Source organism: Danio rerio, chromosome 3 (genome assembly GCF_049306965.1).
Source record: "Danio rerio strain Tuebingen ecotype United States chromosome 3, GRCz12tu, whole genome shotgun sequence".
NCBI lineage: Eukaryota > Metazoa > Chordata > Actinopteri > Cypriniformes > Danionidae > Danio > Danio rerio.
This window is the reverse complement of record NC_133178.1, coordinates 33,641,481-33,657,927: the sequence shown is the minus strand read 5'-3', so window position 1 is coordinate 33,657,927 and position 16,447 is coordinate 33,641,481. Positions and strand designations below refer to the sequence as shown.

The 16,447-nt window shown below is 35.7% G+C and overlaps 1 protein-coding gene across 2 annotated transcripts in view; it reads left to right on the top strand.

Annotated features, from left to right (window-relative positions):
- The first annotated feature begins 514 nt into the window (after positions 1–514).
- Positions 515–16,447, top strand: part of nsfa (N-ethylmaleimide-sensitive factor a) — a 34,056-nt gene continuing 18,123 nt past the window's right edge. The window contains exons 1-2 of one of the 2 annotated variants that reach the window (NM_001044328.1): positions 515–591; positions 13,700–13,785. In NM_001044328.1, the coding sequence (NP_001037793.1) occupies positions 580–591; positions 13,700–13,785 (98 nt within the window). In that variant the 5' untranslated portion in view covers positions 515–579. The remainder of the gene's footprint in view (positions 592–13,699; positions 13,786–16,447) is intronic. The other variant, XM_021469743.3, reaches the window with a different exon arrangement.

Here is a 16,447-nt window from a genome sequence, read left to right as displayed (position 1 = left end):
TATGTTAAATCTTTTAATATTATCAGACAAGCATTTATTTTGAAATTCTTTAGGGACTTTTAAGTCATAAAGTAACCATACTCCAAAAACTCCTCTTCTCTCCTCTATGGTAATTGTTATGTATACCTGCTCTTGTCCTTTATTAGTTTTTTTTTCTCTTTCTTTCTTTGTGTTATTTTGCTTACATATGTTATGCTAAAATGTGAATATTGTAAGATTTGTTATGCATTTGATTGGAAATGTTCAGCAAATTAAATAAAAAGGGATCAACAAACTTAAAAGCAATATGAACTAAAGCTTTGGTGAAGGACTTGGCATTGTCTTGGACTAAATGACTGAAAACCCATGGACTGCTGTTGTTTGAATTTTACATTTGTTGTTAATGTTTTAAGCATTTTATTAAAAAAGAAAGATTTTTTTTTTTTAAAGAACACCTGGATCAAAAGTTTAAAAGAATCGATTCACTGAAATGAGTCAGAATTGTCACGCATGCGCAGTTGTGTGTCGCTGTCCACTGCTGTAGTGCTGCTCTAGTTCTGCTGTGAGGAGCTCAACCGAGCAGCTTCACCTAACGCAAACATGGCGACCCGGGTAAGACATCCTTCCATTTCACTTCTTAAACCAAAAAGCTTATATATTCGGATTTAACAATGCGTTAAAACGTAACGCCCTGTTTCACCAAAATCGCTCTCGAGAAAAGCGTCGGTGTCGCATTTAATTTGTGTACGAAACGTATCCAGTTTGATGCCAGTCACTTGGATATTTCCTCTGTATAAACAGCCACTATACATATCAGATGGACGAAGCAGTCACTTGTGAACAGATATACACTGATAGTGTTGGTTTTTGGTTTATATCATTGGTATTGTTATTAGCATGCTAATATGCGGCTACTGCACAAGGGTAACGTAAACGGGAAGTCGACCAATAATACTAATCACACAGCATATATACTCGAATATCGGTGGTGTCACGAAACCATTCATTTTTAGCAACTGTATGTTAAATGTCTAGAATTGATTGCTAAACAGGAATACACAGAAGTCCATTGGTAAACAGGCTAAATCTTAAAATAGATACGTAGAGGTTGTGTAATGCTGAAGCCTATCGATAAGCGAACGTTACAAGATGAACCAGCCGGCGGTTGATTGCTCACTTATTCAATATGGATGATAATGATGTAAGTTTACTATCATGTACCGTATTTCCTGCAGAAGAACCGTGTTATGACAGTACTGTGCTGTTTGAGCGGATTTAACCTTGACATGGCTCGCGTAATGCTCTCATAAGCTCATCTCTCCACCGTGTGCTTCTGCTTGAAGAGCTCGTGATGTATAACCTTGACGAGCCTTGCGATTTTCCCATTCAACATGAGCCATTCGCTGGGCAATGACCACGGAAACACACCGTTCCCTCATTGCAAATATGTTTTGTGCGCATATCTCCAGCTCTCCCTCTCTCCTCCCTGTGCTGCAGGGTGCTCCTCTCTGTAGGACTCAACGGATTCTTTGCTTGTCATTGTGAAAAATACCATCGTTGTTGCTATCTTAACATAATATGTGTGATAGGCTCCTCCTGATAAGCTTTTATGTCTCTTTGGCTTGATTGATTTTCATAATAATAAAAATCATTCAACTGCTTTTTTGACATTGTTACATTATCATGGCTTAAACATTCTAAATATTAATTAACTAATTTATTAATTTATTTATGTATTTATTTATTTATAAAAACATTAATGATCATTAAAGATTATCATAAAAATACATTACATGCATTTTAAAATGAAATATACATTAGAAATACGAAATAAAATGTTAATGATGACGATTATTATTGTTAATATTCTTCTTATTTTATTTCTTTTTAATGAATTAAAATATTATTTTAATTGTTCAAATAAAAAATATTTATTTACATATAATAAGGACTAGCATATATAAGTCTATAAGTACATATAAAAATTATGTGTTATTCATAAATATTCATAAAAATTCTTATCCACTTACATCACATAATTACATTACAAGTAATCATGAATCACATTAAAATATATTATTAATTATTCTTCATAATATAATATAATATAATATAATATAATATAATATAATATAATATAATATAATATAATATAATATAATATAATATATGCACTATATTTAAATAAGAACATTTAATATACACTCACCTTCCACTTTATTAGGTACACCTTACTAGTACTGGAATGGACCCGCTTATGCCTTCAGAACTGCCTTAATCCTTCGTGACATAGATTCAAATATTTCTCAGAGATTTTGGTCCGCATTGGCATGATAGCTTCACACAGTAGCTGCAGATTTGTCGGAGTTGCAAATCTCTCATTCCACCACATCCCAAAGGTGCTCTACTGGTTTGAGATTTGGTGACTGTGGAGGCCATTTGAGTACAGTGAACTCACTGTCATGTTCAAGAAATCCGTCTGAGATTTTTTGCGCTTTATGACATGTTATCTTCCTGTAAGTAGCCATCAGAATATGAGTACACTGTGGTTATAAAGGAATGGACATGGTCAGCAACAATACTCAGGTAGGCTGTGGCATTCACATGATGCTCAATTGGTACTAATGGGCCCAAAGTGTGCCAAGAAAATATCCCCCAGACTATGACACCACTACCACCAACCTGTACCATTGATACAAGACAGGATGGATCCATGCTTTCATGTTGTTGACGCCAAATTCTGACTCTAGCTGCGTCCCAAATGGCACACTATACACTATGCACTCATGCACTATGTACTTATGCACTTACACACTCAACAGGATAGTATATGTATGTAGTGTCGTCCCAAATGGCACACTAATGTTTTTTTACTAAGCGGAAATTCAAACCGTTTCCCTGATGACGTTTGACGGTTGCCAAATCAGTGAAATAAACAACAGAATTATCAAATAATACCTGCCGTGAGTATTGCCGCATTCACCATCGGGAGGCGCTAAAATCACTCTCGTAGGAGAATTTTGCTCTCACCATCCAAAATAAATAAAGTTATCCAACATGTGCGTCTGAAAGCTCCGCCCCTTCCGCTACGTAAGCAAACCTGCGGTCATTGAGTGCGTGAAGTGTCCATCATTACACACTTCATTTTAGCGGCTGAATGAGTGCATCATCCGGGTAATTAAAGTGCACTCATTATTTTTAGAGTTTTCAGTGTGAACACACTACTTACACTATTTATACTACAAAATGGCGTAGAATAGTGCATAAGTATGCGATTTGGGACGCAGCTTGTATCTTCTGAATGTTGCAGCAGAAATTGAGACTCATCAGACCAGGGAACATTTTTTCAATCTTCTATTGTCCAATTTTGGTGAGCCTGTGCGAATTGTGGCCTCAGTTTCCTGTTCTTAGCTGACAGGAGTGGCACCCGGTGTGGTCTTTTGCTGTTGTAGTCCATCCACCTCAAGGTTGGACGTGTTGTGTGTTCAGAGATGCTCTTCTGCACATAAATCACCTTTTTCCCCAATCTGATGCTCGGTTTGAACTGCAGCAGATTGTCTTAAACATGTCTACATGCCTAAATGCATTGAGTTGCTGCCATGTGGTTGGCTGATTAATAATTTGCTTTAACGAGCAGTTGGACAGTACCTAATAAAGTGGCCGGTGAGTGTATACACTTTAAAAGGGGTTAAATATTGGGTAAAACTTTGAGAACACCCCTAAAAATATTATTTTATTTAGAAAATTAACCCAGCAGTATGTTTTGGCCATGATTTACCCAAATTTGGGTTACCAGCATGACCCAGCATTTTTTTAAATTGTATATATCAGTCATGTACTTAAAGACATTCACACACACATAAGGTGAGAGAGGGCATGCCAGTGATATGCATGTGTTCAGAAGCTGTTCAGAACATTGTGAATGTTTTACACACATACACTCCACTAACAGCCGTAAGAAAAGATGAGCAAAAGCAAATCACACTGTGTGGATTGCTTTATTAAGCCCATCAGGTTCCCTGCTGTGATTCTACTCAAGGAAGAATAAATAGAGATGATAAAATGAAGAGCAAACATCTCCAAATAACATCTGTTATTCATATTGTTTTAGCTGCTAAGATATTCTTTTGATTATGATGAAATGTTTTTTGTAAGCTGAACTGATCAAACCAGACAAACTCTGTGTGGGCTTCATCACCCACAGACTTCACCTCAGTGTTAAAAACATAATACCTCTTAAAGAGTGTGTGAATGGTAAATCGTCTGCTTGTGTCTGTCATAATGGCTTCTATAAATGCGAGACGCTATGGTTTCTACTTCATATCTTCTGCGATTTTTTTTTTCTGAGTGTCTCCCATGAGTACTGCTCCTGGTTTTCTCTTAAAAGAATTTCTCCTTTAATGAAATGCTTCCCGCTTCTATGCAGCTAACATATATGTCTACTTTATTTAATTAAAATGCCTTCATGAAAAATCCTTTATATATTAGTTTACAGAAATGTGGCATGGAATAACTGCCAAGCTCTAAAGTGTATTAAAAACAAATGAATAATTTATATTGTTGATGCATCCACCCCATCAGTCGTGGCTCTAATTAAAGACCCTGCAGGAAAGCAGTATTTTATTGTGGTGAATGTCATAAAGCTGAATGTAACATTGCAGCAAATATGAGGGATTGCGACATTCCAATTTAATGGGACAGTTCAATGGATTTAAGCTCACAATTTCACCTCTCTCAAGTTGTTTGAAAGCCTGCATTGTCAGAATATCTGTTAATTGACAGTTGAGCTGTTAAGAGCTGATAATTCATGGCTGTTGTGATTTTTATTGAGATATTAAAACAGTGATTCATATATTTCTTAGCAAAAACCAGATCATTTTCCAATAGTTTTGTTTATTTATTTACAATTTTAATCACTTAATTGCTTAAAATCTCCATTGGACTCTTCAGTGTACATCATAAAAGCATGATATCTGAAAATTGCTAAAAACTCAGTTATACACTACCTTATAAAAGCCTTGATCTGTCGATCATCGATTCCAGTTGTAACACAAAATTAAGATAATTTGAACAGTGTTAAAGAAACCAAATAGCTGATCATGAGGATAATCCTTTACTTCCATAGTAATGACGTTAAACCACTATTTTGCCATTGATTTATTTCTTAAATCTGCATTTTATCCATTAAAACTAGTCTATTTGGTTCGTATATCAATTGCCCTACTTATATCAATTTGCAATGCTTCAATCTTCAAAATCCAATTATTTCGCATCAAGCAGATAAATGCATGCAACATGAGCCACAAAGATTATCAGAAGTGATCTGAAGCAAAGACTGTTTTTCTTAAAGTCCCTTAAAGTCCTCTCTCTGAAAAGTAAATGATTTTACCAAGATCTTTTTATATGGGATGTAAAATCAAATAACAATAAAAAAAGGATTTTCATGAAATTTGTTTTAGGAATTGCCAATTTATGGTCCAATTTAATGACCATTTTTAATTGTCCTTAATTAGTTTTTTGTACTTTTTTTAAGTCTTCTGTATGAAACTCAAAGATCTGCATTTTTTCCATAACAGAGATATTTTCTCTGTGGTATTAATCTTCATGTTTTACATCGTTTGTAATATCAAGAACAGAGACAAAATCCATAAAGTGAGCGTAATACTAGTCACTCTGCCATCCCAGTGTAATCCAGTAGTCTAGCCATCTGTGACAGGCAGAAATCTCAGAATCTGTTGAACCTCTGTTTGCCTGTTGATCATAACTTTGTGAAATGTGCCACTTATGAAATGGACATGTAAACTAATAACGTTGAACCATGCCTCCAGTGTAGATAAATTTATTAGCTGATTCCAGACAGATTCATCCTGTGACGGGACATCCTCTGTGCAGTCAGGAGTTTCTCTCAGCTCTATTGATCAGGCTTCTTCTCATTCCTCATTGAATATCTCTCTAGAGACCCAACCTCATTAAACATGGAGAGTAGGGCTGCTTGAAATAGATTTCTACTCAGGACACTGATAGATGAAATGACACACAGCATTTTATTTTGTTTATTTAGCACACTATATTGCAGCTATATTTTGTTCAAAGCTTGTAATTTTGGATGTATAGACACTGCCCCCTTCGGTTTGATATCAGATCTCTATATTCTTTCTTTATGAAACTAGCACCTACATTTTTATAACTAAAATTGTTTACTAATTAGTAAGTGATAACTGAAAGCTCTTGTAAATATTGATTTTGGAAAAAATATTCATATTATTATTATTATTAATGGGCATGTTCTTTGTAAAATTATATATTTTTTCTATATTTTAAAACTTTTGTATATATGTATGTATTTATGTCAAATATGTAAAATATATTTTAAATGTACACTGTAATCATCCCAATATGTATAGTGTTTTGTAAAAAATGACAAATAAATCATAACAGGATATGTTTGCTGCTTTAACTCGACTATGTACTTTACTACTTTACGACTAAGACTTTTTAGCTTATTTTTGTAAGATTACAGTATTTCCTCTGGGATTTTTTCCAGCTGTGGCGGCAGACTCTGTTGGCCATTTTACACATATCTACCACTACATGTGGCGTTATTTTATTGACAAATGTCATGGGCGCAGTATTGAGTCGAGATCGCATTCATGTAATAGCCTACGAGCATGTCAATCTCTGCTTGAGCGCTGATTTCCTCTGCTCGTGCACAAAACTTCTTGCTCGCCCTCAAAAATACGCTGCTCAAGTGCAGATTTTCCTGCGCGCCCTCAAATAAACGCGACTGAAGTGTAATTTAGTGCAATTATGTACCGAGTATGTCTCCAACATTTATTAGATTTGCTAGGAATATTTATGAATGTCTCCGATAGGACCCAGCATTATTGCGTCCTGAAGTAAAGTGAAACGGCTATAAACTCCAGCAAGATAAAGTCATTATATGCAGAGCCACAGACCTTTATCTATAAATAAAATATAATTATGGAAACTGTGTTAATCATGACTGAAAGCTACGCCATGTTTGCTGGTCTCACGCATCACGCACCTGTCAGTCAGTCAGTCAGCACGTCACCTTAAAGGGTTAAACAGAACGCACAGCACTACAACGGTCACAGAAAAGTTTGCGCTGTTATTATTCACCTACCTTTTCATACTTTTTCGGTGCGATTTTAACCCACTATTTAAAACTCGACTGAATATATGAAATAAGAAGCTGTAATGTAGCCGTGGCGGGATGAATTTTGGTGTGGTGCCCCGCCACGGAAGAATGAATGTAGCGGAAACCATAGATTATACTCAAATCAGATTTTTAAAGGGCACCTATGATGATAGTGTGCAGGTATAGTGTGTTGAGTCATATTGGGCTGATATAAAGACAATAAGTCTCTCTTTTAAAAATTTCTGATTTTAAAATAGGATCCAATTCCCTCCCATTTTGAGGCCCACCGCAACATAATGTGGGAGTACAGTTTCCCCCGCCCACCGAATTGATTGAAAGCTGCTTATTTACATGTCTCCATAGTAACACATATAATCATATCCACAAGACAGGACTTACAGCTGGGATTAAAAGATCTGTTCAGCTCTCTGTGATCATCTGCACCTTAAGGATGAATTTTATACGTTTAAAAATTGCATGATTGAAATAAAGAAAAGACAATAAAATAGCTACATAATTCATCACCACAGCCACATAGTGTCAGTACAATTATAAAAGAAGATGCCTCAATCCCAGTTTGTGAACATTAAATCAGGTTTATTTTGTACATAAAGGATATCCATACAGCAGTGGATAATAATGGGTGTCCTGTCACATTTCCCGTCCAAAACAGTGTAAAGTTAAACATATGTATGAGTTTGTGTGCATGTGTGTGCAAACTTTGTGACAACATTGTGTGTGACTCATCGTTGCAGAAAGGCTTGAATTAACTCCACAACAAACACATCAAATAATCTTGGGGAATGTTCTTGCTGTATTAAGGGAGATCTGCTTCTGTTTTGTCTGTCACTGTGCTGTTTATCTGAGGTGAGACGCAGCAGGTGAAGGCTACACCCATCAGAGCAATACAGACAGATCTCTATGTCTCTGACACGTGGGAACAGTGTGGTTGGGGAGTGGGGGGGTACCAGCTCATTTGCATTTAAGGCACAGGCACCAAAAACATACTGTCCTAACAAATAAGATTTCCCATTTTCAGAAAGATATAATAAATAATCTGATGGGTATTTTGAGCCGAAACTTTACAGATTAAAATTCTGTAGGCACAAATGGCTACTTTTAAATCTTAAAAAAATGGTTAAATTTTTATTCGCTACTGTCATGATGACCTGTGCGTGTCCACAAACTATACATTCTTCAGCATGTGGATTGAACCCCATTTGCAACATTTCACATTAAAAAAATACTGTCAAAATAGACATTGCCCAACCATATCAAGCTTTGGCATGTCTGTGATTTGCCTTTGCTGCGGTTGCTCTGCTCTGCATGCTGCCACACGCTGCACACTCTTGTCTTTTCTCCACCACATGCTGTCTTCAGCTCGATGTGGTGGTGGCTGTCTCAACTGTTTGTCTAATGTCCTTCTGCCCTCCCTCTTGCTTGCGTGCATTCATTGGCTCCCAAGGTTGTAATATTCTTCAAGGTATGTATGCTTTTCCGAACGCCCTCTGCCTTCGCTTGTCTCGCTTGCCAGATTGAGCTGTTTTGCTTCACTCTCACTAGTTTTTCTGCTCGCTCTTAGTGTCCTGAGAGCAGGCAGGCTGTAACCCCAGTTGCTATGACCCTTCTTGGTACATTAGCAACCGCTCGGGGGAGTACAGTGCCTAAAACTGTGTCCCAATGCCATACACACAAACCATCACTGTCAGGACAAACAGAGGTTCAGTTGAGGTTAGTAAAGAGCCAGGAGTAATGGGTGAATGGTGTGATGGGGCCTGTGGTGAGGTTTGTTTTGCACACTGGCAGCGAGTCATGGATTATTGCTTTTTTGACCTGAAACTAAAGTAGCTCTAATTGTTGGACTGCTCTTCGGTAACTGGATTATGTCAGGCTGTTGAATTAACATCTACACCAAGGCTTTAATTAGGATACTACAGATAGCACAGCAATTATACATTGAAAGTCTTGCTTTAAACTGACGGTTAACCATAAAAAATGAAAATTCTATCATCGTTTATTCATTTTTTATTTGTAATGAACCAGTTTGAGTGTGTTTCTTTTGTTGAACACAAAATGAGTTATTTAGAAAAATGTTTAAAACCTGTAACCATTGACTTGCATGTGTGTGCAAACTTTGTGACAACATTGTGTGTGACTCATCGTTGCAGAAAGGCTTGAATTAACTCCATAACAAACACATCAAATAATCTTGGGGAATGTTCTTGCTGTATTAAGGGAGATCTGCTTCTGTTTTGTCTGTCACTGTGCTGTTTATCTGAGGTGAGACGCAGCAGGTGAAGGCTACACCCATCAGAGCAATACAGACAGATCTCTATGTCTCTGACACGTGGGAACAGTGTGGTTGGGGAGTGGGGGGGTACCAGCTCATTTGCATTTAAGGCACAGGCACCTTCCATAGTAGGGGTGTCAAAATTAATTGTCTCTTCGGTGAACCGCGATGCAGATGGGGACAATTCAATATCGGTTCAGTAATAGATCATAACCGGTTATTAAGTACTGAAGTCATTTATCTCCTATGCGCAATGCCACAGTAGAATACTATGGCGAAGGAGGCAAGGGCGACTAAATAAAAAGCTCCTACTACTTAAAACTCAACGGTGAACTACGCTTTCATTTCTAAAGCCAAGCGCAGCCCTTTCTGTTGAGCAGGTGAAGACAATGACCAATCATAGGGGTGTAAGACAGCGCTCAAAAAGGAAGCTGGATAATATTTACATTAGTTTATTTGCTATAAATGCTTGTGTTGTCTTCTGTGCATGTATTGGAGTTTTGCTTGATACATTGAAAAAGAGTGTTTTCTTTGAGCAGGTAAAATTAAAGGTACAGTTCATATATCTTACTGCTTGTATTAAAGGACAAAATTGTATTACAAATATAATATAAATATTAATATATTTATAGATTTTAATAAAAAATAATCTTGTGTTGTGAAGAAAAAATCTAATTATGTATGGAAAGCATTGTCAATGCATCGAGATATCGATTGAACTATATCGATGGCATGATAATCGTAACTGAACCGAACCGTGAGACCAGTGTAGATTCACAACCCTTGTTAGTGAATGGTTACAGGTTTCTAACATTTTTCAAAATATATTTTTTTTGTCTTCAACAAAAAAGTAAACCCATAAAGATTTGGAACCTCCTGATGTTGAGTAAATTATATGGTTTTTTTTGCGGTGAATGATCCCTTGCTTTACTTTTTTTTATTAAGTATTGCAGATTATTTTCTATCTTTGCACACCATTATTTTGCCATTTCTTTCTTTATTTATTTCTTTCTTTATTTTATTATTATTATTTTTTTTTTGTATTTGTTTATTAATTTATTTATTGTGGCATCTCTTTTCTCCTCTTCTCTGATGATGAATTTACAGGCATGAGGGCGGGACAATCTGTCACTTATTTGTGATCAACCAAAACAATTTATAACAAATAAATAATAACAAAAATAATTAGGGCTGGGCGATACGGCATAAATTTGATCTCGATAATAATTTTCCATATTAAACAATATAAATTTCAGATCAGTTGTTAATGTTCCAAATTTAAAAGTGTACCCTACCAATGACTGAAGCCACAAAAATTAGAGGGTTTATTCAATAGTATAACATATTTTTGTTCGATACATTTTTAGTGGGGTGACGTAGTGGCGCAGTAGGTAGTGCTTTCGATTCAGAGCAAGAAGGTCGCTGGTTTGAGCCTCGGCTGGGTCAGTTGGCATTTCTGTGTGGAGTTTGCATGTTCTCCCTGCATTCGCGTGGGTTTCCTCCAAGTGCTCCAGTTTCCCCCACAGTCCAAAGACATGCGGTACAGGTGAATTGGCTAGGCTAAATTTTCCGATGTGAATGAGTGTGTGGATGTTTCCCAGAGATGGGTTGCAGCTATAAGTTGGGGATTCATTCCGCTGTGGCGACCCCGGATTAATAAAGAGGCTAAGCTGAAAAGAAAATGAATGAATTAATGAAATTTTCGGTGGCCAAAAATTGGTACATCTCTAATATCAACACAATGTTAGATTCCCATTGTTGCACATTTCTGCTGTGTTTGACTAAAATAAAAAAAGTAGTTTCCTGATGCAAAAAATCAAATAATTTCCTAATATTATATGAAGTTGTTTTACTCAGATATATTATAAAGGAGTAGAAAAGACTGTTGCAAACTGCAACTTCAGGTTCATGATATCTTTTTTTTATTGTTAGATTTTTTAAAAAACATTTGTACACTTAAAAGCCTGCCACTGGTGAAGTACTTTTAAAGGGATATTTTTATCCTTTGCATTTGTATACATCAATTCTTACTCAGTTGTTAACACAAAAAGAACAGAAATAGGGCAAAAGAAACAAACTAATTTAGAATCTCCTCCCCAATACATACACACAATCATAAAATGATTAAAACAATCAATTATTTTTTAAATTTTTACTTCAGGAGTCCAAGGATAATTATATTTAAGGACACGTGCCATTTCAATTTCATCATTAGCACAGTGAATAGCGTGATTTTGGGCTTTATTGCACTACAATTACGCGTTGGGTACAACAACTTGGCACTATATTTTAGACATTATTTATTCAAAAGCCCAAAATAAACTTAGTTAAAAAAGATTATTCCTTGTCCAGTTTCTGCACTTTCTTCTATCCAAAGGTTTTGAGTGTTGATATCTTTTTATCACGCCACACATTCAATACTTCTGTAGTTTGTTCTTTCTCTTTCTCCTCTGTTTTTTTTTTAAAGTGAATCAACCACGTATGTTCATGTGTTTTGGGAGAGCTTGATGATTTTATGTGTTGTAAATCCAGCAGCTCTAATCTCTGACATAGGGGCACCCATCAGCATTGACTAATTTGATAATCGTTAAGATGTTTAATATGTGTTCTTGAACAATATCAAGTATTTCACAACATAATCAATTTGAGCAGAGAATATTGTTCAAAACGATTGTGCAAAACATTTACATGCACACATGTAGGGAATGCTCCTCCCCACACCCCTCAAGCAATCAAATTTTAATAGGTGGGATTTGGGCCACTTTGTGACATAACAATCCCTCAAAAACAGCACTTGTAGTTTGAACAAGCCTTTCATTGTTGTTCTTGAAAATAAATAAATATTTTTTTAAATATCCTTTGAAGTGGACTTAGTAAACCTGTAGACTTTTTTTGCCCACATGACTTAACGACTAATGTAGCATTCAAAGTTGCTTTTGATCATTCAATCATTAGTTGATCATTAGTTGATTGTTATTAATCCTTGTTTGCCATTTTTTTTTCTAAAGATCTGCTTTTGGCATTTAATGCTAAAAACATCTGTCTCAAAATACAATTAATCTAATAGTAAATGCAGGTAAAAATATAGTTGATTATCTCATGTTAATTGTTGCTTTAACTACTTATAAACGCATTTTTAAAGATATTGAGCTAAAGTTCTACCCTCTAGTTTTATTTTATTATTCTCTAAATCCATCTAACACCCTGTTTTCACTGAACTTTTGTTTTTTGTTGAGTCATTCATTATCTATCTTTCTGTAGCACACTGTTCCTTTGGTAAATCCAGATGGGAGCAGCATGCAACGCTTCATTTCTATTAGCGCTTGTTGTTTTGTCTACTTTTGTGCCATGTTTTATTTATAGAGCTTTGGTTAGCTGCAACAACCAAAGAAGGAACAAATAAAGAGAGAACCCCCATGAACCTTCTCTGTCAGTCTCAGTTTACAAAATGTAACTGTCTTTTATGTTTCTCATTTACCCATGCTTAACACATCATGTAAATGCTCTCTTGCAGATTGATTTATGATTATTATATTTTTGTTATCATTCCCTCGCCTCAGTTGCTGGTAATACTGTTTATGTCTAACCCTTGCAACGATATTGGTTTGGGTTTTGTAGGATCTCGGTAGCAATAAAACATGATGCATGTGGTCCTGGAAGGGATGATTAGGTGAGATTGTGTTAAAAAATCTATCAAAAACAATCGCGCTGCTTTGACTGACAGATTTTAGCTTGCACACTAGAAACCGCTCTCCATCTTGCTATTTTGCACCATGGGATGTACTATTTTCTGAATTTCTCATGAGCATCATGTGAACTCTGTCATATGGCGTGATTTAAATTTTTCATGCTGAAAGATCTTTTCATAGGAGACGCCCAGTGAGCTTATATAGCAAGATGCATGTGTTAAAGCTGACGTGTGTAATTTCTGTGCCACCAGCGCCACCAAGTGGAGCTAAATAATGACATTTCTCAAACAGGTTTCCTCAAAAACTGCCTGATAATAAGTCACAAATAGGTTGAGCCAATGCTATTCTTTTAAACACCTCAAATAAAGTTTAAAAAATGGTAAAAGCATTTTTTGGGGGAATCAGTTGACGAATGATTTACTTGATTATAGTTCATAGAAAATAAGTATTTTAACAGATTGCACACATCACCTTTAAGCTCTAATATAAATGGCCAGACATCTCTTTCTCTTGTGCGGCAAACTTCTCCACAGCTCTTCAATGTCTTACTGTCTCTCTTCATTACTATTTGTCTGTGTGCAGACGATGCAAGCAGCCCGATGCCCGACAGATGAGCTGTCACTGACTAACTGTGCTGTAGTGAGTGAGAAAGACCTGCAGTCTGGACAGTGAGTATTAACATGCGCACACACACACACACACTTCAGGCAAGATTCATCGATTGCAAATATTTCTAAAAATAGGAAGTTTATTGAGCCCTTTAAAAATTAAAAAAATAAAATAAAATAAATTACATCTTGAGACCAGTCTCAAAAATTAATGGTTGTATAGGGAAAAAACAATCAGGTTCAATTAATATATATATATATATATATATATATATATATATATATATATATATATATATATATATATATATATATATATATATATAATTGAAGTCAGAATTTAAGCCCCCTGTTTTTTTTTATTGCCAGTTTCTCTTAAACGAAGAGAGTTTTTCAACACATTTCTAAACATAATAGTTTTAATAACTCATTTCTAACAACTGATTTATTTTATCTCTCCATAATGACAGTAAATACTATTTGACTAGATATTTTTCAAGATACAAGTATTCAGCTTAAAGTGCAATTAAAAGGCTTAACTAAATTAATTAGGTTAACTAGGGAGGTTTGGGTAACTAGGCAAGTTATTGTATAACAATGGTTGTTTTGTTGACTATCAAAAAAAAAAAAATAGCTTAAAGCGGCTAATAATTTTGACCTTAAAATGTTTTTTTATTATTTAAAACTGCTTTTATTACAGCAGAAATAAAACAAATAAGACTTTCAAATATTATCGGAAATACTGTGAACATTTCCTTGCTCTGTTAAACATAATTTGGGAAATATTTGAAAAAGAAAAACATATTAGCCCCATTCATAGTACTGCAGATCATTCTGAATTTTAAATCTGCGTCCTAAGGTTTAAACCAGCGTCCAAACATTTTAAAAGCTGAGTGAACGGTATGTGTATTATTGAGGTAATACCATAATAAAAGCTTCAGGAATTACAGTTTTTCTTGTTTGCTTTGACCTGGTTAAAGAAACTAGGTTCCACTTCATTTTCATTTTCACTATCCCAGCAGAGCAGAAGACCGGTCTTGCAAATGTGTAAACTCTTTCTCATTGGGTTGACACATTTTCCCCACCATTTTTCAAAACAGTTAACACAGATGTCATTCAAGCAGTCCAAACTTCATTGTTTTAGTTATGGTAACCAAACAGAAACCATCTATTTCTAACCATTAGAAACTACCAACATCAATATGAATTCAGTGAAGCACCGATTTGACACTCCTTCACACAAATCTTCAATTAGCAATCAGTCTGCAAACCTTATAAAACGGTAGAAGGTCTGTGTTGTTCTGTGCCAGCATGGATGAAGGAGGTCAATAGTGGCTATGTCCTTTACTCCTAATAGATTTGACTGTATATTGGTTTACATGTGTTTTCTTTAATATTTACAGTATTTTATTACTTTTGTCTGTTTTTACAGTATTTCAGTTTTCAATTGTCATGAATTCAATATAAATGTAATCAAAGCATTTCTTATTCTGGATTCAATTCTTTGCAAAAAGGCAAATTTGACAGCACAAATAGAAAGACAACAAATGGCATTGGCAATAGGCTACAATGACAAGCAATGGAGGTGCACTGAGCTCTGTATTTTGTATTTTGTTGTCCGTTGTGTAATGATTAATTGAAAGAGCTCATATACCTGTTTGCAAGTTGTGTTGTTTGAAGGTAAAACTAGCTTTTGTTGCATATTGTAAAGGTTTTGACACGATATGTGCCTTTTGCAAGCAAAATGTGTCATTTTAACCATGAGTGCCGCTGTTTAGGCCTGTGTGTTAACTGTTTTGAAAATGTGGAGTTTCAGTTGACAACTGCATCCAAGCAATCGAGAAAAACTGTAATTGCAACAAGAAAATTCAATACCATCCTAAATATACTGATAGTGTGTAATATCTGTTTGCAGATTTATAATAATAGTGTATCTGGCTGTAGAAAAAGTGTCATGCATATACATGTTGTCAATGCTCCAGAGGCAAAGCTGAGGATTTTCCTTGTGTGCCTTGTGTGTGTGAGAAAGAGGGAAAGAGAGAGAGAGAGAGAGAGAGTTTGTGTGAGTGTGTGAGAGAGAGAGAGTGTGTGTGTGTGTGTGTGTGTGTGTGTGTGTGTGTGTGTGTGTGTGTGTGTGTGTGTGAGAGAGAGAGAGAGAGAGAGAGAGAGAGAGAGAAAGAGAGAGAGAGAGAGAGAGAGAGAGAGAGAGAGAGAGAGATGGAGAGAGAGAGACTGTGTGTGTGTGTGTCCTTGGGATGCTGAATCAGTCCAGACGTTAAGTCAGGCTGACAGAGTCTGCCGCAGTGCCTCCTGCTGATGCCTCATGTCCAAGAAGATCACAGCATGAGGGCTGATGTGTGTGGGTTTGTGTTGGCGTATTGATGTATGACATGTTTATTTGTGATCTAAATTGATATATAATTGATTCGTTTTGCCTTTTTTAAAATAAACATTTCACTCAGTATTATTATTCCTAACATTATTTCATTTATTCTCTGCTGGAAATAACAATAAAGATGGTTTTATCCACTCAAAATATTCTGCCATGTTTAGGATTAACCTGTGATTTAATTGAATGAATGAGACGTAAGCCTACTAAAAAAAGCAGCCATTGTCAGTCGTTCTGACAAATAATCCCATGTGCTGATCTCAGATTATGTTGTCTAAGGATTGGTGGAGTTGTAAACGTGAACAGTATGTGACTAGACATGGTCCTTTTTTA